General features: G+C 41.1%; 1 protein-coding gene across 2 annotated transcripts in view; it reads left to right on the forward strand.

Moving 5' to 3' along the window:
- The window catches only part of si:ch211-89o9.6 (Krueppel-like factor 12), a 62462-nt gene that overhangs the window by 5752 nt on the left and 30218 nt on the right, over nucleotides 1–26492 (forward strand). For both annotated transcript variants that reach the window (XM_034189223.1, XM_034189224.1), the window contains exons 2-3: nucleotides 9159–9262; nucleotides 25465–25582. In XM_034189223.1, coding sequence (XP_034045114.1) covers nucleotides 9159–9262; nucleotides 25465–25582 — 222 coding nt within the window. The remainder of the gene's footprint in view (nucleotides 1–9158; nucleotides 9263–25464; nucleotides 25583–26492) is intronic.

A 26492-nucleotide genomic window follows, 5' to 3' on the forward strand; every position in this document is an offset into this window, starting at 1 on the left:
CTGAACTTTGTTTTTGTAAATATGCTCGTGTTTTTCTATGATATACCTTCTAACCGGGGGAAAATAATTAGGCTAGTATTTTTCAATGAAGTTTTTTTTTCTCTCTCTCTCTTCTTTACCAATGGTCAAGCTTTGCAGTACTATGGTAGGATTTCCTTAACGATGAGCACATTACTTCAGCTTTTGCAATTTCCATATTGTCTCACATTTTTCCACATAATGCACTTCACGATTCAAGTTTTTTTTTTTTCTTTTCAGTTTCTATACTCTAGACGAAACCGTAAGTGTTTTACAGAGGGCTCGCCATCCTTGTTCCGAGCAAAGTTATACCAAGCCAGACTGATATTTGCAGTGGTTGCCTTCTCAATTATTTTCTTCTCTCTTTTCGACATAAACCTGCCTTTTTTTTCTGCGCTTTCAAAGACTAAACCGTTATTGTTATTGTGGTATATAAAGTAGCACACTCACATGCTACCAAGGAGCTATGCACCACTCAGGAGTACATGCATAATTCACCTGCCTAATGTTGATACTCTTGAAAAGAAAATAAACATCAGGTGACCAACACTAAAATTAAGGTTGCGACTGATCCAGTATCGGGATTGGCTTCCGATACCGACGTAATTCAAGTATCGTAAAATACCGATTCAGCCCGCGATGTTTTCCGATAACGTGAGGAGCCACTGTGAATCCTCTTAACTGCCACTGTTTGTTCTCCGCTTTGTTTGCTTCTGAGGGGAGGCGGGAGGTTTTTGAAGCCGAGCTGTTTGAGAGAGCTATCTTCCGCAACATTCTAGCTGCGGGTAGCAGCAAATTTCCACCCGCTCTTGGGTTCAAATTGTCTGTTCGTCCAGCACGGATTTTCCGAAAAATGAACTGAATTGTTGCTGAAAAGTTAGTGAAGGAACTGAATTTGGATACATGCACCAAACCGCTCTGAACAGGTTTCGTAGGCACAGTTGCTGTGACTTCTGCTGACATCATGACAATTCATTAATTATGACATGTCAGACAGTGCAAACAAAATCCCCACATTAATTTACATCCTATTCATCACAGTTATCGGAAAACATCATCACGTACCTACAAATAGTAGCAATGATCATTAATCTGCATTCACCACACAGCTGCTGGCATGTTGTCAAGTGGAAGAACTGACAAGAAAATTGAAGGGTGGGAATCTTTAGGCACCTCACAATTCCATTGTGATTCAGGTGGCTGCAGTTTGATTATAAAGCGATTATCTGCGCAGGGGTTTTTTTTGTTTTGTTTTTTTTTCATCCAGGATTTTTTTTTTCTCACTGTACTTTTCAAGTCAAAGTATCTGGAATGAATTTCTCTCCAGTGCATTCTCTAACACTCACTCACTCGCTCATCTTCAACTGCTTATCCGGGATTGGGTTGCCTGGGCAACAGCTTCAGTAGAGGACCCCAAACTTCCCTTTCCCGGGCGACCCAATCCTGGACTAGATGGGTCCTGGGTCTTCGCCAGTGTCTCCTCCCAGATGGACGTGCCTGGAGCACCTCCCTAGGGAGGCGCCCGGAGGGCATCCTTACCAGATACTCGAACCACCTCAATTGGCTCCTTTCAAGGTGCTACTCCACGCTCTTCACAGATGAGCGAGCTTCTCACCTTTTCTCTAAGGGAGACACCAGCCACCCTCCTCAGGAAACACATTTCGGCCACTGCATTCTTTAACAGCTCAATCATATTTGGACCTTTGTAGCTCTCATTTATTTATTACTTTTGCCACCGAAGCTGGGTAGATGTAATCAATAAATTCACCCCTGTCTGTTTGTATGCAGGAGTGGTAGCCAAGTGGTTAGTGTGGAAGGTTTCCAGTTCAAACCCCACCCCTGCTGGTTTCTTTATGTAATTCAACAAGCAAATCCATTCTTGATCTGCTGTAGTGACCCTGAGTGAAAACGAGGCAGCATTTTTGTTTGTCTGTTTGTGAACAGCCTATAACCCACAATTTTTATATATATATTGTCATGGAATGTTTACAGGGGATTCATATTCTGATAGGCAAGAATTGATTCAGTTTTCAAGGTCATAAGTCAGAGGTCAAAGTCAGGAAAAATCTTGGAAAATGGAAAAAAAATCCCTATCCTTTAACATTGAACAAATTTTCAAAAATTCATACCTGTCAAAAAGATCACATTTGGGTCATTCAATGTCAATTCAACAAATATTTGAAGGGCCTTCTGGTCCTATTGGCGGTGGTGGCCTTAAATTAACCAGGAAGGAGTTTCATAAAGAGCCATATTTATAACACATAAAGTAGATATCAGTACCTTCAAAATGGAATCAGTTTGAAGAGTTTTATTTACTGCCCACATGAGCTTTTCTTCTAATAAAATTCGACCACAAAATGCTTTTTTCAGATTTCAGAAGTTTCTCCCGCAATAACTGTTGACCACAGATATGCCAAATTTACACATTTCATAGCCAGTATAGCTGGCATTAAGGAGCCAAGAAATGGAAAGTCTTCTTTGAGTGTAATGGTATGCTTCAGTGTCTCAAACATGGATGCTCGTAATGGTCAATGTAATATTTTCCATAGTTTGAGCATACATAAACTTCACAGTTTAGTGTCAATGGGCCTCATGTATCAATGTTGCGCACTTGTGGCATAAATTTACGGCGTAAACTTGAAATACACCAAAGTCACCGTGAAATGTATCAAGCAGTGCGCACCTGCCCATTTCTGGCGTACGCCTGACGTGATCTTGATAAATGCGGTGGGTGGAAACGATCGTAATTATAATAAACACGCCCATAAATATTCAGACTCCACTTCAGACACACCCTCATTTTACGACATGGAAGTCGGGAAGACGGCAATGAAAAAGAACTCCACCAATCACGACACGTGCCAATAGAGCGTTAAAAGCGGCCGTCGTATCAATTGTTTTGTAGTATATAATCAATAAAGTGTTACCGTGGTCCCTCATTAATCGCTGGAGTTACGTTCTAAAAAGTAGCCCGAAATACGCGAAACCGCGACGTAGTCAGCGTTATTTTTTTACAATTATTATAGACGTTTTAAGGCTGTAAAACCCCTCACTACACAGTTTATACACTTTCTCAATCAGGCATGAACATTTTCTCACTTTTCTCTCGTGTGTGAACACTCTCAAAGTTCAAACCTTAGTAGGAAAATAAGACCAAACTGTTTTCAGGCCCAAACATTTGTTTGAGAAATAAAAATAGAACGTTTTCCTATAAATAATTATGATGGCATTTAGAACTAACGAATTAATTTTAATGATCAACGAACGAGGTCGGACACATAAGAAATTATTAATAGTGACTGACCAGTATTTCACAGATCGGGCCTCTGCGTCCTGACGCCACGCGTTTTCCCACTCACACCTGGCTGCAGCAGGTGTTTGTTTCCGTGTGACAAACACAGTTATGAGTAGTTGTTGGCAGTCTTTTCTCTTCTGGGCAACAAGATTCTTATAAGCAGATACACAGAACACTGTTAAAAAAAAGAAAAGGCATGCAAAATTGGACTAAATACTCCGTGAGACTCCGAGGCCACGACAGGTGAACGGCGTTATAGCGAGGGACCACTGTATTCTCTTTTCACATGTCAATAATTCTTGACATGTGGATATTTGCTCGCTCAATTAAGACATGCCTAATCTGTCAGATTTCTTTGTTTTAAATGTATTTCTGTATTTATTTTATTGTGACAACCGAATGGAGATGACAAAACCTGGTTGCAGCACGGGCGAATTAAGGGAATGACGAAACTACAGTTATTATCAATTTCATAGTCTAAAACGATCACACCACATGAAGTTAAGCTCAGCGCTGCTCTGGCTCCAGGCTCGAAGTCTGGAGAAAAAGGCGAGCAGCGCTTTCCTTCCTGTCAGCGCTGTGACCATGGATCTTGCTGCATAACACTCCCGCAAAGGCGGGATTTGTATTGATTATTATGTAGTATAATCAGGAATTTGTATTGATTATTATGTAGTATAATCATGAAAGTGTTATTTATGTAACATATGCATTGATTTGTATAATGGCACTGTTTATCATGTTGATCATCTTCATTTTTATGTGGATTCCAGCGCTGGTTCATTTTGGTGTATAATTTACGCCTCCTCTCGACCTGGTGTATATTTTCAGCGCAGCGTACGCCAACGACCACATTGATAAATGCCAAGTAGCGCAGCCGTTTTGGCGTACACCCCATATACGCTCAAATATCGCCGTACGCAACGTTGATACATGAGGCCCAATGTCTCTTGTTTGACTATATTCCAAGTCTGGGTGTCCATGACAACTGCCACAGAAAATTTCAGGCCTCTAAGTCCATTATTTGCTGAGATATTCTACCTTGAACATGGCTCCAGAAATGATGGCCATAATTTTTGCCTAAAAAAACGGCAGACCCCATGCACACTAAATTGGCCATATCTCAGAAACTACTTGGCCTACAGGCCTCAAACTTCAGATTTGTTGTTCTGAATAGTCTGGGAATATTTGATTAAAATTTGAAGAAAATCTGAGACAAAGTGCTTGAGGCCCTCGTTGAATTGACATGGAATGACCCATTTCTTTCATATTTGAGAGCATTATGCATCCTTTATCAACAGACTAAGTTTGATCTGGATCATCTGGATTACAGGTTTTGTGGCCATTTAAATTGACCATTGAAAACCCCATTTAATGTATATTTTACATTATATCTTATTCAAACATGCCCCAATCACTCTTGTATTTGAAAGTGAGGTGCAGACTGGCACTTACTGTCCTCTGACAAAGTCTGATATGGATCTGATTGTGGATTTTGTGGATGTTTGAATTTAATTTTGAAAGTCCCATTTGGTGTACATTTTGCATTATATCGCAATCAAAAGTGCCTCAATCACTCTCATTTGTGACAGTGAGGTACAAACTGTCACTCTCAATGAATAGACTAAGTTTGATCCGTATTGTGGATTTAATGGATATTTGATTTTTAACGTTTAAAAGCCCTTTTGATCTATATTTTAGTTTATGAAAATCCACTTCTAACAGGACTTTCACCTTGAAAATTGTTTCCAAGGTAAAAATTTGTGGAATTGGAAACTAGTGTTGATGGAGGTTTCCTCTCTGAGTGCGGTGCTCCAGTTTTAAATTGTAAAACCCAGGGGGCTGTTACTCCCCATCCCATCTGCTAAAACCACCAGTGTAAATGTGGCTTCAGACTGACTCCATGTTTGGATTATCGCCACTCCGGTGAAAAAGGTCAGACTCGGATCTGCAGCGTCGTCCTGGCTTTGTGTTCACCTCATAGTGTTGGGCATGTGTACTGGCTGTGCTGCACTTTGCACTTGTCAGAATAAAATAAAAATAAAACAGGAACATCCATTGTGATAATGGTAATGATAAAACTGCTTATTTTCTGACATTCTTAAAATTGAAGAAAACATTGTAATTGCATGTTTGGTCCAGTGGGACGAAAGGTGTGCATGTGTGCTCCACCACAGTGGCTACCCAGTGCATATTATACAAATGAATGTTTATGAGTTCAATGGTACGAATATTTCATGAGGTAAAAGCTGGAACATACCATTCAACGAGGCGAAGCATATGTAAGTATGTATGTACATATGTAAAAACATTAATTATTTGTTTTATATAATGACTAAAATAGATCATTGTTATTTGATATTTTATTAATTTATAAACAACAGAAAAGGGACTTGCATTTTGGTGTTCCATTGTGACGTGTAGTCCAGTGATGCTGTGCACTGACTTCGGACTTCCATTTAAAAAAAAAAAAAAAAAAAACTTTGTGTAGTTCCTCAGTTCAGCCAAAAATCACATCAGCGTTTCATATTAGCAGCTCTTCATGCATCCAGATGGCTTACAGGGGAGTGGAGTGTGTGTGTGTGTGTGTGTGTGTGTGTGTGTGTGTGTGTGTGTGTGTGTGTGTGTGTGTGTGTGTGTGTGTGTGCGTGTGTGTGGCAGCATCAGTTACATCATGTTGCTGTCCCGTGCGTGCGCCCAAGCAGCCGGCTCGGTCCAGCTGTATCTCTTCAGTGCAGCAAAAAAAAGTCACGTCAGAAATGAGTCCAGGTTTTCTTTCTCTTCCTGCTAACAGGCAGCACAGTGGATTTGTTTTGTGTGTGTGTGTGTGTGTGTGTGTGTGTGTGTGTCTTACAAGAATTAGCAATGTCAGTTAGCTCAAATTATGTCTCAGGAGAGTCGTGTCCCCTGCGCGCACAAACACGCAACCTGGTCGGCGCTTGTGCGTGCGTGAACAACAAACATAAGACTGTATACGTCCTCAGTGCAGCAAAAAAATAAAAAAATAAAAAATCACGTCAAAAATGAGTCCAGCGTTTGTTCTCTCTTCCTGCTAACAACCTCCAGGCAGCACAGTGGATTGGTTTTGTGTGTGTGTGCACGAGCACGCATGGGTGCACGAGCACGCGTGGGTGCGCGTGCATGTTTTGCGAGGTGCGTGTGCACGAGTATGCGTGATCACATGTGCGCGTGTGCACGAGGCGTGCATGTGAGAGTGCAATGGTACCAAATGTATGGAACCAAATTTGCACTCTACGAGGTCTGTTAGAAAAGTAACAGACCTTTTTATTTTTTGCAAAAACTATATGGATTTGAATCATGTGATTGCATCAGCCAAGCTTGAACCTTCATGCGCAAGCGTGAGTTTTTTCACGCCTTTCGGTTGCGTCAATCGCCTGTGAGCACGCCTTGTGGGAGGAGTGGTCCAGCCCCCTCGTCGGATTTTCATTGTCAGGAAATTGGCTGATCGACTGCCGCTTTGCCTCATCAAAATTTTTTCAGAAAGTGTGAGAGACAGCCAAGTGGAAACCATTTGGAAAATTCAGATGGCTTTCGGTGAAGATCTTATGGGGATCACACAGATTAAGGACAATTACAACTGGATTAAAGACGGCTCACAGCGGCGGATGGCGCACCGAGCGGTGATCGACAAGCTGAAACGACCAGATCATTTCCAAAGTGAACGCTTTGTTGATCCGGGACGTCATCTGACTACCAGAGAAATGGCAAGACAGCTGGACATAGCACTTTTTCGGCACATTCCACTGTTACAGGAGTTTTTGAAATGGAAAGAGGAGCAGAGAAATTTGCCACGGAGCCGCTCATGTCGCAGGACGAAAGCACCTCCGTGTTGGTCTCACAGGACAAGCCCTAACATGCCCAGCTCTTGCACCATTCGAAAGATTCAGACGGCTTTTGGTGGCTTTTCAGTCTTGTGACTATCCGAGAAATTGTGGACGAGCTGGACATGCCACAACATGTCCTGTGAGGCTTCATCACGGCGTTGCTTTTTGTTCTGTGCCCTGCGCCTCCGTCCCGACGCGCGATTTTCTCCGCACGTCTTCTCATGACAAAAAACTCCTGTAACAGTGGAATGTGCCGTTCATTTCCAAAGTAAACGCTTTGTTGATCCGGGACGTCGTCTGACTACCACAGAAATGGCAGAAGAGTTTGACATCAGCACTTTTTCGGCCGAGATGAGTTTCCTCCGCAGGGTGGCTGGGCGCTCCCTTAGATATAGGGTGAGGAGCTCGGTCACTTGGGAGGAGCTCGGAGTCGAGCCGCTGCTCCTCCACATCGAAAGGAGTCAGTTGAGGTGGCTCGGGCATCTTTTCCGGATGCCCCCTGGATGCCTCGCTGGAGAGGTGTTCCGGGCACGTCCCATTGGGAGGAGGCCCCAGGGAAGACCCAGGACACGCTGGAGGGACTACATCTCTCGGCTGGCTTGGGAACGCCTTGGGGTTCCCCCGGAGGAGCTGGCAGAGGTGTGTGTGGATCGGGAGGTCTGGGCGGCTTTGCTTGAGCTGCTGCCCCCGCGACCTGACTCCAGATAAAGCGGAAGAAAATGGATGGATGGATGGACATTTGTGGATTTAGAATTGTTTACATCTATTTCACAGTGCATCAAAGAATAGATTTCCCCATCCCTCGAAAATATATTTTCAGTTTGTTGGCAACTAAGCAGAATCTCTTGGTATTGGAAAAAGGCAAAATTCTAGAGCTTGTCCTCCCTGGGTGGCGGGTGACCCAAGCACCATCATGCTCTAAATTTCTGGGGAGAGCCCTGACGTGCTCTTGTTATTTCACACTTAACTTAATAAGAACCACAAAACCTGAGGAAAAGTGGTTTTATTTTAAGTCAAGCTACTTGGACATTGGGAATGTGGCCATTTGTCTTACTGAATGTGCTTGTTGCTTTTTTGACACATATTGGAATTGTTGGTTGGGATTTATCCTGATGAACTTGCTCTTACATAACCATGCGGATTGACTGCGTTGTTGAAACATATGTTCATTGTAAATATTTATGCTTGATTTTTGATTTGCTATGTTTTTTTTTGTTTTTTTTTTAAGTTGGAAGAAAAAAATGTATTTAGTATTTAGTACATGTACCTCTGTGGTATTGTAACAAAGTAATGGTGATCTCTAACGATCACAACTGTTTTCTTATTGGTTGTCCTTGTGATATGTTTGTAGCAATTCATTTGAACTTTGAGTACAAAAGTAAAAAACTAACTACTGAAGGAGGCATAATGCAAGTTTGTTAGTGATGACTTGGATGTCTTGGATGGACTTGGATGACTTCAAAGTAACCCCTGTCTGCTGCAGCCAGATGTTATGGGAGTGTTCCCTCAGCAATACTTGGTAGACCATTCTCAGAAAAAGGTCCCAAATCTCCATTGTGTTGTACCTTTATGATGCCTGTGATAGATGTCATCTGGGTCACCATAAGTAACCACAGCCATCATTCCAGCCATACCCAAGGGTTCCTCTGAGAGAATGACCATATTCCCGTCACTAAAAGTGTGTGTTTGTGAGCTCAGTTTAATTGCAGAGATTTTGTTACAAAACCAGATTTCGACATTACACGCAAGTTACACATTGCATTCATTTGGTTTATTGTAAAAATAAAAAATGCTGATTTTGAATTTTTCAGATTAGAAAGCATTTTGGCTTCTCCCTTTTCAACTTGGGGTCACCACAGCAGATCTGAATGTTGATTTTGGTTTTACTCCAGATGCTTTTCCTGACACAACTTTATAACACGGAGAATAGCACACTTACTGCTTGGCTGGGTACTAATACACTGTCAGTGTTTCTAAAGTCTTGTATCGTTTTTGTGTAGAGGCTGTGTTTGAGCGCCAGATGGATGTGTCTTTGTGGCCTGGTAGAACTATTGCGGGGGAAACCACCAGTGAACCAGCATGCCGAGACAGAGATACCAGTAAGGTAAGCATACAATGATTACATTGTACAAATACAACAACATGGACTGAAAAATTAGACCAATAGTGCGATGTGACTACTGTTCTGTAACTAAACATTATTGCCTGCGGAAGATTCTTGGCTGACTGGAAGTCAGTTTTCTTATCATGCTTATTTGGAAGTATGAAGTACTCTGCTCTTCTGAGTTCTTGTATGTTCCTAGATTTCAGAAGTTCTGAACGATAAATCCAAAATATCATTATTACTCAAATCTTAACCTCTTAGTGGTTTTTAGGATTCCTGTTTAAATGTTGTCATTAGGGGTGTGGTGAGATGTGACAATATTTCTCGTCAATTTAAAAGCTGTCCTGTGTTTTTTGGGGTGTGGGGGGGAGCTGGGCCACAGCTTTATTTTGAAAATCAAAACAGTTGACAAGCAGTCATTCACTGTGGCTCTGAAGTAGAGCACAACAATTAGTCTGAGGCAGAAAACAGCAAATCTGTCAACTTTTATACCACACAAATGGTCATTTTGTACTAGCAACGTGTGTGTGTCTGTCAGACAGCCTGATCTGTCTGATCACACAGATGTATTTATTTATTTTTCAGTTATATCGATGACAATACTTAAAAGCATGCACAAAGCTGAGCGAACTATTTCTATGCATGCACACTGTTTTCTCACATTGGAGAGCGGCTTGTTTTTACCGTGACTGCATCAAAATGAACAATTATCACTTGAGACGTCTTAACACGACATCACACTTACGTAAAGTTTTCAATTATTTTGCGGCTCTGTTCTTAACGTTAGCAGCAACATTCCAGTCAAGCGTGCGCTGGGATGTTTTACTCAAACACTGTCGGGAACAGTCGGAAATGTTATATCGGTGTGGCATGTCCTTTAAAACATAGAATGGACATAATGCACGTCGCTATCTAGCACCAAAATCTCAAAGAATGGAAGTATGTCTTCGTACCTGAAGAATTTTGATTTCTGTAGTGCCGTTTTCTTCATAAAAGCCTCCCTGTTCCCTGTCACCACGGCTTTAACATTATTGATATGCCGCGTTCACACCGGACACCACGCGAGTGATGGCAGCGACACGTTGCCATGTAATCCCTATGGAAGGACACGTTGTGGTGCCACAAAAGTTCAAGCCACGCAAAGCGATGCGATGGATGCAAATAAAACGATTTTGAGCGATTTGCGGGTTTGTGGCGCGATATCGCTTCACATCGCCCTTTTCCCCAAGTTGAAAAATCTGAACTTTTTCATCTTGTCGCGCCGCGATGACCAATCAGGGACTGGATATGTAGTGAGGTGAAGATTTCTGGAGTTTATACTTGATGTGGACGTGTCCTGTCTCTGGCAGCCAGCCTGTGGACTTATGTCCCTTTTGTCCTTTATTTCACAATTGTGACAGAGTTTGAGGGGAGAGCGAGCAGCAGCACTGCAGCAGCAGCCAGTTTTGTTTTTTTCTTCTTCACATGCGCATGAACGAATTGTCCGTGAAGATCATTTTATTAACTACACAGACGTATAATATAACAAATGGTGACTGGTTTATAACACAGTTATGATAGAGTTGGAGAGGAGAGCGAGGAACTGCAGTGGCAGCCAGTTTTTTATTGTTCACATGTGCGCGCGCAATTGGGACAGGAGATCCTCAAACTGGGTCCTGGAGAGGTGGAAGTACCACTGAAAGCGGCAGTCATCCAGATGCAGCTCCTGCAGCAAATAATAAAACTCCCCAAATTGGGTACGTCTCATGAGGATGTTGTGAACACAGGGACGCTTGCCGCTGGCGATGTTTGTCAGCTTTCCACAACAAATAGAGCACAGCAACTTGCTCCATGTGATCAAGGTCTGCCATGTTGACTTGACGGCGAGCGGAATGGAAGCTCCTCCTACTTGATGGTGCATTGGGGCAAATTTTTGCAGTGAAAGCAGAGTGACATACCGGGCGATGGTGGGGCGTCCATCGCCAGGCGAGAGATGGGAATTTGTGGCATCGCGTGCCGTCCGGTGTGAACGCGGCATTAGCCTCTGATCTGATTGATCTCATGGCAGACAGCCTCAGTCGAGTCAGCTGTGTAGCGGTCTCGGCCTCCGTGATGCGTGCCCCCTCCCCGGATGGACCGGCGATTGCTGTGCCCCGCACGGGCTGTGGTCACCACAAAGACGAAACAAAAGATGCAGAGACCATCCTCTGATCACTGGGCTTCGTGTAACGTTTGCGTTTTGTCATGGTTTGTGTTGTCTGGATGCAAACAGAATAAAAAGCTGAAGTTGTTTATGTGAAATTTCCCCGCAAAAATGGGTTTGCACGCAGTCAGATTCCCACCAAGTCTCACGGTAAAACATTGGGACATGATGCCACAGTATAGCAGCGCTGGATGGTAGTATAATGGGGCAGTCATTATTCCATTATCTGGGGAGAACCCTGCAGTGTTTGCATTTTTTTCTTTTAATTCACACTCAAAGTAGAACTGAAGTGACATTCAAAATGGTTAGTTAGAATTTTCTATTACACCTACATTGTTTTAAATTCTGTGACTTTCAGTCAAATTAGACTATTTTCCGGTCATATTTAATTTTTTTTTTTAGTTTGCCTTAAAAGTCATGTTAAATGTTGTATGATCTCGTTCTCATCAACCCAATATTGTGAATTGTCTCATGAGCTGAGTGTATCGTCACAACTAATTATCATTCAGCAACTGTTATTACACCAGCTACGCTGTTGGTCTTTTTACTTTTTTAAATCAGCAGTTTTTAAAACTTTGAAAATGTCTAAACCCATAAATATCAATTATGAGTCCACCAATGTACATGCTTATGTGGTGTAATCTACTCAAAAGGTTGCATCTTAGCCTTAGTAATTCTCTGCAGACAGAGTATAGCTGTATCTCAGTCCTTCATTTCTTGCTACAGTAGTCTTCAATTTTCAACTGGCTCATCAAGAACACAAGATTTCAAGGTGTTAAATCTTCACACAGAAACTCAGAGAGAGGCCTCTAAAAATGAGTAATCCCTCGCAGTTCCAACAAAACCGAACCATACTTTTCTTAACCCTTGCTGTCTGTGGACCATGAAATGTCACTATGTCGGGGCGAGTAATCAACGTTTTTAAGCACATTTTGGCATGCTTTTGTCCGGGGAGTGGGTTGTGTATTTTGAAAACCCTCGAAAAAGCACAAATTAACATACTGAAATATATATATATACACACGAGGTCTATTAGACAATAAACCGACCCTTTTTTTTTTTTAACTATATGGATTTGAATGACGTGCGATTACACCAATCATGCTTGAACCCTCGTGCGCATGCGTGAGTTTTTTCCCGCGTGTCGGTGACGTCATTTCCCTGTGAGCAGGCCTTGAGTGAGATGTGGTCCCACCAATTTTTTCTGGACCTGTGAGGAATATCCGAGTGGACACTATTCGAGAAATTAAGCTGGTTTTCGGTGAAAAGTTTAACGGCTGATGAGAGATTATGGGGTGTTTCTGTCGGTGTAAGGACTTCCCACGGAGCGGGATGTCCCGCAGCGCTTCCAGGCGCCGTCGGCCTGTTTCGACCTGAAAACATCCTAATTTAAGGCTTAATTCACCCAGGACGTTGTGAGAGAACAGAGAAGATTCAGAAGAGGCTGGCATGAGGACTTTATGGGGACATTCCACTGTTTAAGGACATTTTTTAATGAAAGATGTGCGCGCAAATTCGCCGAGTAGTTTCCGTGACGACTCGGCGAATCTGTGTGCGCCGCGACAGGAAAAACACCTCCGTGTTGAAAACCATTTGTAAAATTCAGGCGGCTTTTGATGGCTTTCAACAAGTGAGTAACTGAGAAATTGTTTAACAGCTTGGGCATGTTCCAACTTGCCCGTTAAGGTTTCCAACACGGAGGTGTTTTTCCTGTCGTGACCCCCGCGGTTGGATCCGGCCCGACATGCGACTCTGCCCGCACGTTCTTTCATTACAAAATGTCCGTTAACAATGGAATGTCCGAATAAACTCCTCATGCCGACTTCTTCTGAAAGTTATCTGTTCTCTGACGACTTACTGGGTCAACAGAGCCTGAAATGTGGACGTTTTCAACTTGAAACGGCGAGACGCTGCCGCCTCGAAGCGCAGATCGCCATCAGGTGCCGTGGGCCATCCTTAAAGCGATACTACCAGACCAAAATCTCTCATCAGCCGTTAAAATTTTTACCGAAAACCAGCTGAATTTATCGAATGGTGTCCACTCAGTTGTGCCTTACAGTTTTGAAAAAATTTTTATCAAACAAAGCAGCAGTCTCTGAGCCATTCCTAAACAATGAAAAAAACGACGAGAGGGTGGGCGACTCCTCACTCAGACTGCCCACAGGCGAATGACGTAACCGACAGGCGTGAAAAAACTCTCGCATGCCCACGAGGGTTCAAGCATGTCTGATGTAATCACACGTGATTCAAATCCATATGGTTTTTGAAAAAAATAATAAGGTCAGATACTTTTCTAATAGACCTCGTGTGTGTGTGTGTGTGTGTGTGTGTGTGTGTATATATGTATGTATGTATATATATATATATATATATATATATATGTATATATATATATATATATATATATATATATATATATATATGTATATATATATATATATATATATATATTTTAAGCTATATGCATCATAAAGGCGCCAGAACAAGCAGAATTGTATTAAATGGGCAGTGGATTTAGTTTTAACAAAGTACATACCTAAAAATATTACAAATTTTGAAGAAAACATTCTTTAATCGTACAGCCGTCGTTATGTGTAAAAGCACCATTAGGTACATGGTATTTCTTAAGGTTTTTTTTTTATTATTATTATTTTTAATAAATTTGCAAAAAACCTTTTCAGATTGTCCTTGTGGGGTATTGTGTGTAGAAGTTTGTGGGAAAAAAATAATTTAATCCATTTTGGAGTAAGTAAGTAAGATAAAAATGTGAAAAAAAGTGAAGCACTGTGGATACTTTCTAGATGCATTGTATGTCCCCTTCATTAAAAAGAGCTGTAATTTTGCAGCATGATACAAAATAAACCTACATTATAATGCTTAGGTGTTGGTAGAAACTAAATTTTTTTGATTAAGTGAAATTTGAAAGGCCCTATAACTTTAAATAAGGCACAGTTCTTCTTTTGTCGATAGCTGCTGTTACATTCAGAAATTAACCATTTATTTCAAAGATTAAAGGCTTTGCGTTTTTAAAAAGCTCCATTCCCTCGAGGAAAACAGCAGAGTAGGTATTTCTTTGAAGCTAAACAAGAAGGGAGGGGAAGAGTGAGAGACAGGGCGTCACTCATTTTCACATGAAAACAAAAGTTGCGCAACTTAACAGTAATAAATAATCAGCCTTCACCGCACAGCCTCACTTTGTAAAGCAGGAAAGTATGAAATATCTTGTGATTCAGAAAGTTTATCCATTCAGGTTTTATCATTTAAAGAGCAGGTTTGACAATGCAATCAGTTCAGGTTCAGCTCTTGTTCAAATAAGACAGATTTTAAAGGGGCTATATTGTTTTAAAGAAGAAGAAAAAAGTAGTGCAATCCTACTCAAAAATATTGAAAGAAAAAAAATACTGTGAAGATAACAGAAAAACTGACATAACGCTCTGCCTCACTGAATTAAAGCTACTGTGTGTAAATTTACAATTACCCCCATGTCACTGTGTTAAATTGCCTAAGGCAGCTCCCTACCTCACTGGATTAAAGCTACTGTGTCAGTTTTAAAGAAGGGAGCAAATTCTATGTGCAACAAATATTAATGTATTTTTAACCTTTCAAACATCTTTTTTGGCCTACACATAACATAATATGATATGAAACATAATAGAAATATGAAACTTAAGGCCGGGTTCACACAGCAGGATAATTAGGCCGATATTGGACCCGATCTTCCCCTTCTGACAATCTTAAGGATGCCCCGACAATTGTGATGACGCTAAAGATAATCTTCTTATCAGATATTCCTGCCGTGTGTGGTGTGTTAAGAGCGCTCTAATATGCTCGGAAGGGTGTCAGGAGCGCTCCGATCGCAAATCGGGGATATTCAACATGTTGGATTTTTTTGGCCCGATATCGCAGCGTGTGTTGTGTCCTCCGACCACAAACGTGCACACAGCCTGCTGAATGTGACGTGCAGTCAATCAGAAAGGGAGGTGACGGACGCACGGAACGAAATCTAAAATCAAAACAGCTGTTCTGACTTACCAGAAAGTCTGGTAGTCGCGCTGTCTCCACTCCTTTAAAGAACACCTTTTCTTTTTCTTTTTGTATTGTTTTTTCCCCTCTGTTTTAAATAGTCCACAAAGTACCTCCGTTTATTTACTCTGAAGTCACGTTTAATCTCGAGAGATTTTGCGAGATTTTCTGTCTGAGCTGTGAAAGTTCGTGTGTGAAATCTGTTTGTGTGTGGTGGTGTTGTCCTTACCGTGTGGCTGAACACCACACATTGTACGACCAAACCTGTCAGATCCCTGATTTTTTTTTTTTTTTTTATCTTCACGTGTGGGTTTGGAAACCTAAAGATCATTTTAAAATCCTGTCGTGCGAACCAGGCTTTATTGCCTCAGGTTGTGGCTGTTAAAATAGATTACAAAACATTACATATCTTGAATTGCTTTAATTTATTCTACTTTGCATAGGCCCATTGATATGTGACAAGGGCCCATCACATGTAGCAAATGGCCTCTTACTTCAGGCAGTGAAGGGCTATTAGCCCATGCCACTCTTTTAAAATATGAGTCGCTGCTTTCTGGTTTGTAGCAAAGTCCCGCCCACAGCAATATTTGATTTGTTAGACATCACAGGTTCCACCTGTCGGTATTGAAGATTACTCTCCCACAGACTGGCATAAACAGGGTGGACCAATAAAATGTTACCACTTTCTTAATTTGTACAATTTCCAAAATAACAAAGATTTCATTTTCTGGAATATCAATTCCTGAAAATGAAAAGGAAATTCTGAGAATCCCTCTTGATGTGTGGCAATGTCATCACAAACTTCAGTGTGCGTGTTGCAGCTGTAATCCAAAGAAGAGTGTGGACTGAACATGTCATCAATTATTGAACTGTGCGGAAAACAAGAGATAAAGTGGGAAACCTTTGGTATCAAATATTAATTTGATACTTCTGTTACAAGTCTGTAAATAAAATTGGCAAATAAGTTCTCATTTCAAAAACTTGTGTACAATCCAAAAAGTGGCAACATTTTATTGGCCCACCCTGTAGTCCAGGCAGTCTGTGGAAAATATGCAACATACCCAAAACAAATTTGAACAGAAATGAAATAAAGTAGGTTTGACAGGCCAATATATGTAGAATAACATATTAAAAGTTTACCATAATACATTGAGTAGAACAAGGTGAAATTGCCAAATGAATGAGATTACCAGAATTTGATGATTTTTTTTTTGCCATTGCTGCAGCATTGGAAGAGATTGCTTTTAAGTGGTCTAAATCATAATAAAATTTCCGATCTATACAAAAGGATATGCAGGCACATATATGATGTTTTGTTTGAATGTTATATGGGTCTAGAATAAATTTAGTCAATTATTCATCACAACAGGGCCGATGGGCGTCCCACACATTAATACCTGTTTTGCTTACTAGTACAATATACAATTACAGACTTTTGATGAGGTGTACCCGTGATTATGCGGACCTGGTTAGGATGGGGTTCACCAAAATCAAAAGTCTAACTGCTTTATTATATGGTAAACAAGAAAATTGGGAGTTTGTCAAACATACTAAAACTGAAAAATCAATCTCAAGTTTCAACTCTTTATTATTGCTGTCATACTGCACCAACTGACATCCCATCGATTGACTGGAGATGCCTGTTAAGGCTGTGACGAAGAGTCATCAGGCTTATTTTCTTATACAGTTCGCCATTCGCTTGTCTAGCTTCCGCATAAAATCGACCGAGTACTCCGTCGAGCATCCATATATAAGTTATAAGTTTCAAAGTTGGGCGCATGTCCCTTTTCAGTGACGTACTTGCGAAACAGGTTGGCTGCTGACTGTGTATTTCTGCAGGTGTTCTTTGCATCTTTTTCATGTAAAAGTAGTTTTAAGTCAGCATTGCTAACAGACACAAACCTGTCTTCTGCCATCTTGTCAACAAACTGACAACCAAAGTAGCCGTTGTATCGCATTATCTGATTGGTCGTTATCGATAGAAGGCATTGTTCGATTAGCTAGCGCTACGCTGCACACGAGGTGTACTCGTTTCGTACGCGCGGTCTACTCAGCTCCACCAGCGGTCAACTTGGCATGTGGTACAGCTCAGAAAGTGGCAAATGGGCCAATCAGAAGTTGGCAAAATCCCATACCATATAATAATGTCAAATACAACATGATATAACTTTTCTATTTCTGTAACTCCCTTGTTAACTAGGTTAAAAAAAAACACAAAAAGTGGAATAAGCTGATAAATCATAGCTTTATTTCTGTCGTTATATGAAGAGAGTCTAGCACACAGTAAAATCTCCTAAGTATCCATTTTCACTATTTAACAAACACCATGCTGTGAAACATGAGTGACTCATTACTGTACAATGAAAATGACCATCTCAAATAAAACAAAGCAAGAAATAAAGAAATAAAAGTTTTCTCATTTCAAGGCTTCTTTTTAGATGGCTTGCAAGTGCATATGCCATGTTGGCACGAATAACTCTACAGTCAGAACATGCCAAAGAGCAAACCATCTCATGCTTGTGGCAAGAACACCGCATGGTATTGCATCCAGATTTGCAGTTATATTGAATGATTTCCAACAGTTTACTAGGAGTAGGTTGGAGATCTTTCATAGAGGGTATAAATTTTCCTTCCACGATCTTCCAGCTCCAATCTGCAGATGACAGTCATCTCCTTTCCACTCATGGACTTTCTGTTATACACTCAGGCTGTGATATTTGGCTGCAGCCGCTGTAGATGGTAGGGAGCAAGGCTGAACTGGAACTGTACTGGATGACGTCTTGGTGCAAAACCATTGAAATCTCAGGTCATTGATTCCTTGTCCAGGCTTTCCATTGTACAAGCACAACAGGGCCTTCTCTCCTGCCTTGGGAATATAATCTTTGGATACTCCATTTCTCATGAACACCCTTGCTTGCTCCTGAAATAGGCTACTGGTTTTCATTTTCTTGAAAGCTACTTTCTTTCCAAGCCCGAGTACTCAAGATGTTGTATCACAGCTAAGAATCGCATGGAGGAAAATAATATTTTCAGCAATGGAATCATCAAGCAAGACTTGCAGAGACATAATGTTACAACATCTGGCACATTTCTGGGCATGTTTCTTTGGCTCTGGCTTGAAGAAGACCTTGAAGTCTGTGCTTTTGGCATGATAGACAAGTAGCACAAAATGTCTGTATTGTCTCCAACAAGAAATGTCTCCTACCTTGTTGCTGATGCTATGGCTATTTGGACCATCAGTAGATCAGCATCTCCTTTTGCCTAGTGAACTTCACAGCCAGTCTGTTCCAGGGTTTGGGACAGCAGTGCTATACACCGCTGCTTGTTCTCTTTGTTGGAGAGGAACTCCTCCTTTTTGCTCTGAAGGGTCATGCTTGGGATGAAATGGGCTACTGCTCCAACTTTACCATCAATTCTTTTCAGATGTGCACAGTCTTTGGTGCTTGGGGCATCGCTGTAACCATCAAACATGACATACCTTTCAAGGACATAGAGTTTATATTCTTCAAAGATCTTCTCCCATGTTGTGCTTATTGTCCAAGGGATCTGATGCAATAATGTCCCACCATCCAAAACATGCTGGACTGCCTCAGTTGTCCCAGACAAAGCAGCAACCTCTTGAGACCACAATGTTTGTCCAAGTGTAGATTTTTTTTTTGGCTGGTCTCAGGATATTTACAGAGTCAAATAGAGCTGATGGGTATTGGCAAAGCTCATAATCAACTGCATCTGTCACATCATCTTTCCTGGTGCTAACAGTTTCCAGCCTTTGAAAGAGAAGCTGAGGATCCACATGCACAACCTCGTCTTGAATCTGCACATTGATTTTGCATCCTTTGTTACAGTCTGTTCCTTCTTCCTGAATGTGTATGCTGCCACTGTATTGTCCTTCATGGAGGTCAGAATGTGTTTTCCTACATTTCTTGAATCATGGCCATCCAACAGATGCTGAAGCAGTGACTCCTGTAGCAATATTCCTCAGTGATGGTTTGTCAGTGAATGAGTTCCTTTGTGCAGTTGTATTTTGGGATTTCTTTGGTGTCATCCACATCCCTTGCTACCCTGGCTGCTGTGGCATCTTTGAGTTGTTTATATTGGCACATGCTGGCATTCAAAATACCCACCACAGATGTTGTGTCTCTGTGAACCCTCGGCCACTAGTTAATCCACCTGTTGTTTTCAAGTTAAGCATGAGAATTACTGCTATATTCTTATACATCTTCAACAAATAATTTTAAAGAAGCAGTTTAGTAACAACAAAAACAGAAATGTTTTGGGGGACCTTACACAAAGTTTCAGAATGTTCTGATCTGCAACAAAAGTAAATAGTGTGATAATAGTATAGTAAATGACTGTTTAGAAATTTCATCTATGGTACAAACAGCCAGCCTACAGATGTAAATTTCAATGTGTTCCACTCAGTTTATCAGCGTAAACGTCTTATGTTCTTTTTGCATGTTTCTAGATACAGGGAATGTACATGTAAAAACTTTTTTTTTGCAGTTTGCAGCTGTATTTATTCATTTTTTTCATCTTCATAACGTTATTTATAGCTCCTTGCACCTTTTGTGTGAAGGTCCTGTTAAAAAGTTCTGTGAATAAAACACATGCCACAAATCATTTTATAGAAAGTTTTCTGTTTTGTTCTAATAGCTGCCTCAAGTATCTGTATCAGCCTCCAAACCTTGTCAATAATCGGTATCTGCCCTTAAAAATTCATATCGGTTGACCTCTAGTTGGATGTTCCACAGAGTGATGGCAGACACCAATTGTGAACTGTTTACTGCAATACACAAGATGGCTGAGAAACTTTGATCTGATGTCTCTGAAGCATTGCCAGTAGCTCATAGTTTCACCACTATTCTGTCGAGATGGGCTCCCTCGTTGAAACAAGCTACCTATTGTTTCACTTTCATTCACTGAATATATGAATCTTGCCAAAGTTAGCTTATTTTGATGGACAAATAAATGTCGAAATTGCTCATCCAAATTTAGTAATGTGTAAAATGTACTCACTATCACAGTAATCCTCATTTATTTGCACCTCAATGCCCGTTGGACTTTATTGGACAGGCAATTTATTCTATTTAGTATAAGTTCAGTTGATATTGGCCCATTAGAAAAAACTATACAATAAATATTAATTTTAACGTACAATAAAATGTACTGTTGTGATTCCGGCATTTTAAGGCCTTTTTAAACTTGTACACAGTGTTTATTAATTATTGTGATATTATCATTAATTGCAGTTACTATGGCCAAAATAAAAATAATCATGACAGGAAAAAATCAATATCATCCCATGCCGAGTATACAGATTGGTAAATTACAGTGTACACTTTCTAAAACTGCATTTTATTAAAACGGAGGTGTGAAAGTCCAGGGTAGAGATGCACAGTTGTGCTGTACACGGGTAGTTCATCTCGATGGGGTAGAGAGAGAGAGAGAGAGATGCGCATGGGTAGTTGCACGGTAGAACTCACCTCCACGGGACACTGGCTGGGACAGCACATCTGCTGTTCATCAGCTAGGGAAGCGATCTATGTTCACAACTCTTACAATAGTGTCAAATTTCCTTCTCTGCATTTATTGGGAACTTCACTTGAGCTTGGAGATAATTACTCTGATACCTGCCTTGACCCAAGGAATTGTCCGTGTGTGACATCGGGTTTGATGTGCATTCTTGTACAGAAAGCAACAACCACCACCATGGCTGTTGACATTCTTATGATGAGCAATCTGATAATGATGACAAAGTTGGATTAGCCAGAAATGTATTAATCCCTTGGGAAGACTCCCTCAGGGAAATTGAGGTTCCAGCATCATTGGTTAGCAGCACACAGGAAAAGAAGCACACAGAGTATCAAAAGTGAAAGTAAAAACAATTTGCAAAATGTAAATACAAATAGAAATACCAGAAATAATGCTTGCTACTGTCTACTACTGTTCCTCTCCTTCCCGTCCTCCGTCTTCCTGTTACTCCTCCCCTGAGTGAGAAGTTCTACAGTCTGCTGGTCTGAGGGTCAAAGGAGTTTTTCAGTCTGTTAGTCCTGCACTTGGGAAGGAGTAGTCTGTGACTGAAGAGGTTCCTCTGGTTGCTGATGACGGTGTGCAGAGGGTGTTTGGCATTATCCATAATGTCCGGCAGTTTGTCCAGGGTTCTCTTCCACCGTCACCAGAATCCAGCTTCATGCCAACTACGGAGCAAGCCCGCCTGATCAGTTTGTCCAACCTGGATGTGGCCTTCTTTGATGTGCCCCCCTCCCCCAATCACAGCACAGTGTAAAAGACGCTGACTTGAAGAACATCCACAGGAGTTTCCTGCTGATGTTGAACAACCACAGCCTCTTCAGGAAGTACAGCCTGCTCTGTCCTTTCCTGTACAGGTGGTTGTTGTGGGTTGTCCAATCCAGTTTGCTGTCCAGCCACAGCCCGAAGTACTTGTAGGAATCCACAGCCTCCACCTCAGCTCCCTTGATCAGAACTGGTCACGGTCTTAGTCTGGACTTCCCAAAGTCAATGACCAGCTCCTTTGTCTTTGATGTGTTGAGCTGTAGATGGTTTGTGTGGCACCAGACAGCAAAGTCCCTCATGAAGCTCCTGTACTCCTCTCTGTCATCCCTGATGCATCCAATGATGGCTGTGTCATCTGCGAACGTCTGGATGTGACACAGCTTAGAGTTGTAGCAGAAGTCCAAGGTGTACAGGATGAAGAGAAGAGGGGCCAGCACTGTGCCCTGGGGTGGGGTCTGGTGCTGCTGAACATAGTGTCAGACGTGATATTCTCAGCCTGACATACTGTGGCCTGTCTGTGCGGTAGCTGAAGAAGTCCAGGAAGAGAATCCTCACTGTGCCACTTCTCTTGTCCAGTTGCAAGTGGACTCAGTGTAGCAGGTAGAGGATGGCATCCTCCGCAACACCACCAATATGCAAATTGCAGATATTCCTGGGCGTGTTGCACCTGGGGTTTGAGGAGGCTGAGGCATCAGGTGTAATGTGAGTGCCACTGGTAGGAAGTCATTCAGCTTGCTGTGCAGGTTCTTCTTAGGAATTGGAATGATGCATAATGGGTGGGCACGCTCCCTAGCAGCAGGTTAAGCGACATGTCACACCAACACCATAACAATTTAGATTTAGGCTGTTAGTGACCATCCAATGATCTACCAGGATTGCTTTGTGCACTTCCATGATCAGTTTCAGCGTATATGGCATTCGCAGCAAACAGCTACGGAGGTGTCCAAAAACAAAGTACTCGTGAGTACTTGGTTGTTTCCGACAAGTGATGTTGCAACTAAGCGTCCCAGTGTAAGCTTCAATGGAATGTAGCTGATAACGGAGGCACAGATTCATTTCAGAGTTTACATAAGTGTGATGTTGTGTTATGATGATTCATTTTTAAGTGAAAGCTGTTCATTTTGATGCAGTCACGGTAAAAACTGCAACTCTGTAAAAGTTTCTGTGCACCTGCATGGCCATGAGTCATAAGCGCAGCCTGTCAATAACAGTCTCTGCTCCAGATTCAGCTTTGTGCATGATTAATTATGAATGTTGTTATCAATAAAATATAAAAAAATCTTTTGCCAGGGGGAAAACCGTCTTGGAGACATTCCTTTTCGCAGCAAGCTGACAGGGGCAATGAGCAGCAGCAGTGCACACATGCCAACGCTAATTAGGACGTCACACACTGAAAAATGCGGAGGCGTTTTCCAGAACTGCACCTGCTAACGCCGAGAGAGAAAGGAATAAAATACATCAGAGATCACTAATTATTAGCACATATGTGCGGAGACACTTACAAACCTGAGCACTTTTATGTTGTCTGATTAACTGGGACGTTAAAAAAAAACGTGAGACCTGTCTTTTAAGTTGAAGATATATGTTGTAGCAGTTCTCCCATTTCAGTTGCGCAGTAGTTGGGGACACACATTGTCTGGGTCTGCAGCTTCCCTTGGATGAAGCTTCCTCAGCTGTCCTCTGACCTGGTCCACAGTGATGTATGGAAGAGGTTGTGTTGGTTGGGGGGGCTGCTGCTATGAGGTCTGGGGGGAGATGTGCTGAGGGAAGGAGAGATGGCTGCGGTGAGGGAGAGGTTGGGGGAGCATGGACTGGTTGAATTGAGAGAGAGAGAGAGACAGAGGGAGAGAAGTGTTGCTGTCAAAGCAAGTAACACTTGCTTTGACAGTGTAAAAATATATTTTCCATGTCAATAACGCTCCATTGAAGAGAAGCAAACAGTGAGAGTGCTGTCTTTTCTCTTTGAAGTTTATAAAACTCTATAAATTAAAGTACTTGATTCTTTAACCAAAACATCAAATGTAGGCTTCCATCTTAGATGTACCTTCTGGCAAATTGTAACTGAACTTTCAGATCTTCTTTTTAAGAAAATACTACTCTAAACACTTCATCATGAAGCTGTATAACTGGGAATACAAAATATCCTCATGAAATCAACAGTCATGATGATAATAATAATAATATTAAAGCAAACAGAGCTCTGGTATCGGAATAGTATCGGTATTGGCAGATATCCAAATTTAGGTATCGGGATCGGATCAGAAAAAAATGTGGATCAGTGCATCCCTAACACCAATATGTGGTGAACATTTGGTGAAAATCTGTTAAGTAGTTTTGACCTAATCCTCAAAATCCGACAAAGTGAAAAGTACAAATTGAAATCTTGATCCAGAATCTGGATCCGGAAAACACCTCCAACATTCAGTGGAGTCTTCCATGCCCTAATTTGCCCATAGTGCAGATTTGGTGTGAATCTGTGAAGTAGCTTTGATGTAATCCTTCAAAGCCTATATAAAGTGAAATCTTGATCCAGAATCCGGATCATGTCCCAAATTTTCTTGAGTTCTGATTCTATTGTCTGTCTGTGTTGAAAATTTCATCAAAATCCATGCAGTAATTTTGACATAATCCTGCTAACAAACAGTAACCGGATGATTCATAGACATGGACCATTCATAGACCAAAAAAGAGACCATTCATAGACAGACTTACTGAACAAAGTCAAGTCATACTTCTGAGAGACCACACCTGTGTTATAACTTATATCTATTATGTTTTATATGGAAATATAATGTATTCATTAGTCAGAATGTTGTTTATGCATAAATATTTATTTATAGCCTAATCATATACGTATTGTCTCTTCAAATTATTAAAATAGTTGGCTTTACTGCCACTGTCTGCCCTCTCTATCATATATTAGCGTGTGTGTATGTATGTATATATATGTATGTGTGTGTTTACAGTGTTTGCAAAATACCTGTCTACAGTCTAGGCTATGTCAGAATATTCTATTATTGTTAATCCCAGTTTGAATATTAAAATACAACAAACTATTTGCCCTGTATCATAGCTACATGTAAGACATTTGCAGGAAAAAACGTGAAAATCAGTTTAGTATTCAGAGAGTTACGATGGATTAAATGCGCTGCCATGGAATATCCCTGCATAACCTGCCATAAACCAGTCCACAATCATCACCTGTGACAGTGCTGTGTTTTAATAAATAATGAATGATTCTTCATGTCTATGAATGGTCCTTGGTATGTCTGTGAATAGTCTTTTGTCTATGAATGGTCCGTGCGTACAAATGATCTGTAAACCCTAGCAGACAGAGGAATAAATGCTTATGATTTTATGTCTTGGTGGATGTAAACGTAGCAGAAATGGCAGTAATAGTTGATCTTTGACCACTTTTATAGCACCCTCAGCCAAAAACAAACTAAATTAAACCAGAAGATAATTGTATTTTCATACTGTGAGCTTTGCCACTTCAAAAAACTAAAGTAAAAAATGGATTTTAAAAACACACACACTCTACTGGGTCATAGGTCAGATTCATAAGTCTCCTCCTCGGGTGGTTGGGATGAAGCCCTCAGCTGTTCCAGCGTGCCATTCAAAACTGATAATTAGTACAGATGATGTGCTCAGACAGTTGATGAAGCTGCACGAATAAGAAATTATAACCTGTGTTCTTTTGCAGTCACCAGATGTGGAACTGGTGGAGCCTGAGCCAGTCCTGGTGAAAGAGGAGAAGATGGAGGGAAACATGTTACAAGATCGTCAAATAGAGGAAGCTGTGTCAGTCATTGGAGATGCTGGTAAGTTTGCATCAATAAAATACGGTTGATTTTGAGGTCTGCATTCTCAAAACTGTTTAAAGCTGTTTCTGATGGACTGAGAGCTTCCTTCCACTAATGTGAAGCTGGTGTGCAGCTGAGCTTTTGTGGTTTGATAGTTTCCACTGATTCATAACGGTAGCATAGATGCTGGAATGTAGATGAAGTGTGACAACAGCCATTGTATTTCAAGTGAAAGTGTCTTAAATGCAGTTATATGTAAAAGCTGGGCACCCCTGATGATTTCCATGATTTTCCTTTATAAATCATTGGTTGTTTGGATCAGCAATTTCAGTTAAATATATCATATAGCAGACAAACAGTGATATTTGAGAAGTGAAATGAAGTTTGTAGGATTTACAAAGTGTGCAATAATTCTTTAAACAAAATTAGACAGGTGCATAAATTTGGGCACCCCAACAGAAAAAATACATCAATATTTAGTAGATCCTCCTTTTGCAGAAATAACAGCCTCTAAACGCTTCCAATGAGAGTCTGGATTCTGGTTGAAGGTATTTTGAATCATTCTTCTTTATAAAACATCTCATGTTGGTTGGTTTCTGAGCATGAACAGCCTGCTTAAAGTCACACCACAGATTTTCAATAATATACAGGTCTGGGGACTGAGATGGCCAATCCAGAACGTTGTACTTGTTCCTCTGCATGAATGCCTTAGTAAATTTTGAGCAGTGTTTAGGGTTGTTGTCTTGTTGAAAGATCCAGCGCAGCTTCAACTTTGTCGCTGATTCATGAACATTGTTCTCGAGAATCTGTTAATATTGACTGGAATCTATGTGACCCTGAACTTTAACAAGATTCCCAGTACCTGCACTGGCCACACAGCCCCACAGCATGATGGAAGCACCTCCAGATTTTACTGTAGGTAGCAAGC

The sequence above is a fragment of the Thalassophryne amazonica genome, chromosome 15 (genome assembly GCF_902500255.1).
Source record: "Thalassophryne amazonica chromosome 15, fThaAma1.1, whole genome shotgun sequence".
NCBI classification, from domain to species: Eukaryota; Metazoa; Chordata; class Actinopteri; order Batrachoidiformes; family Batrachoididae; genus Thalassophryne; species Thalassophryne amazonica.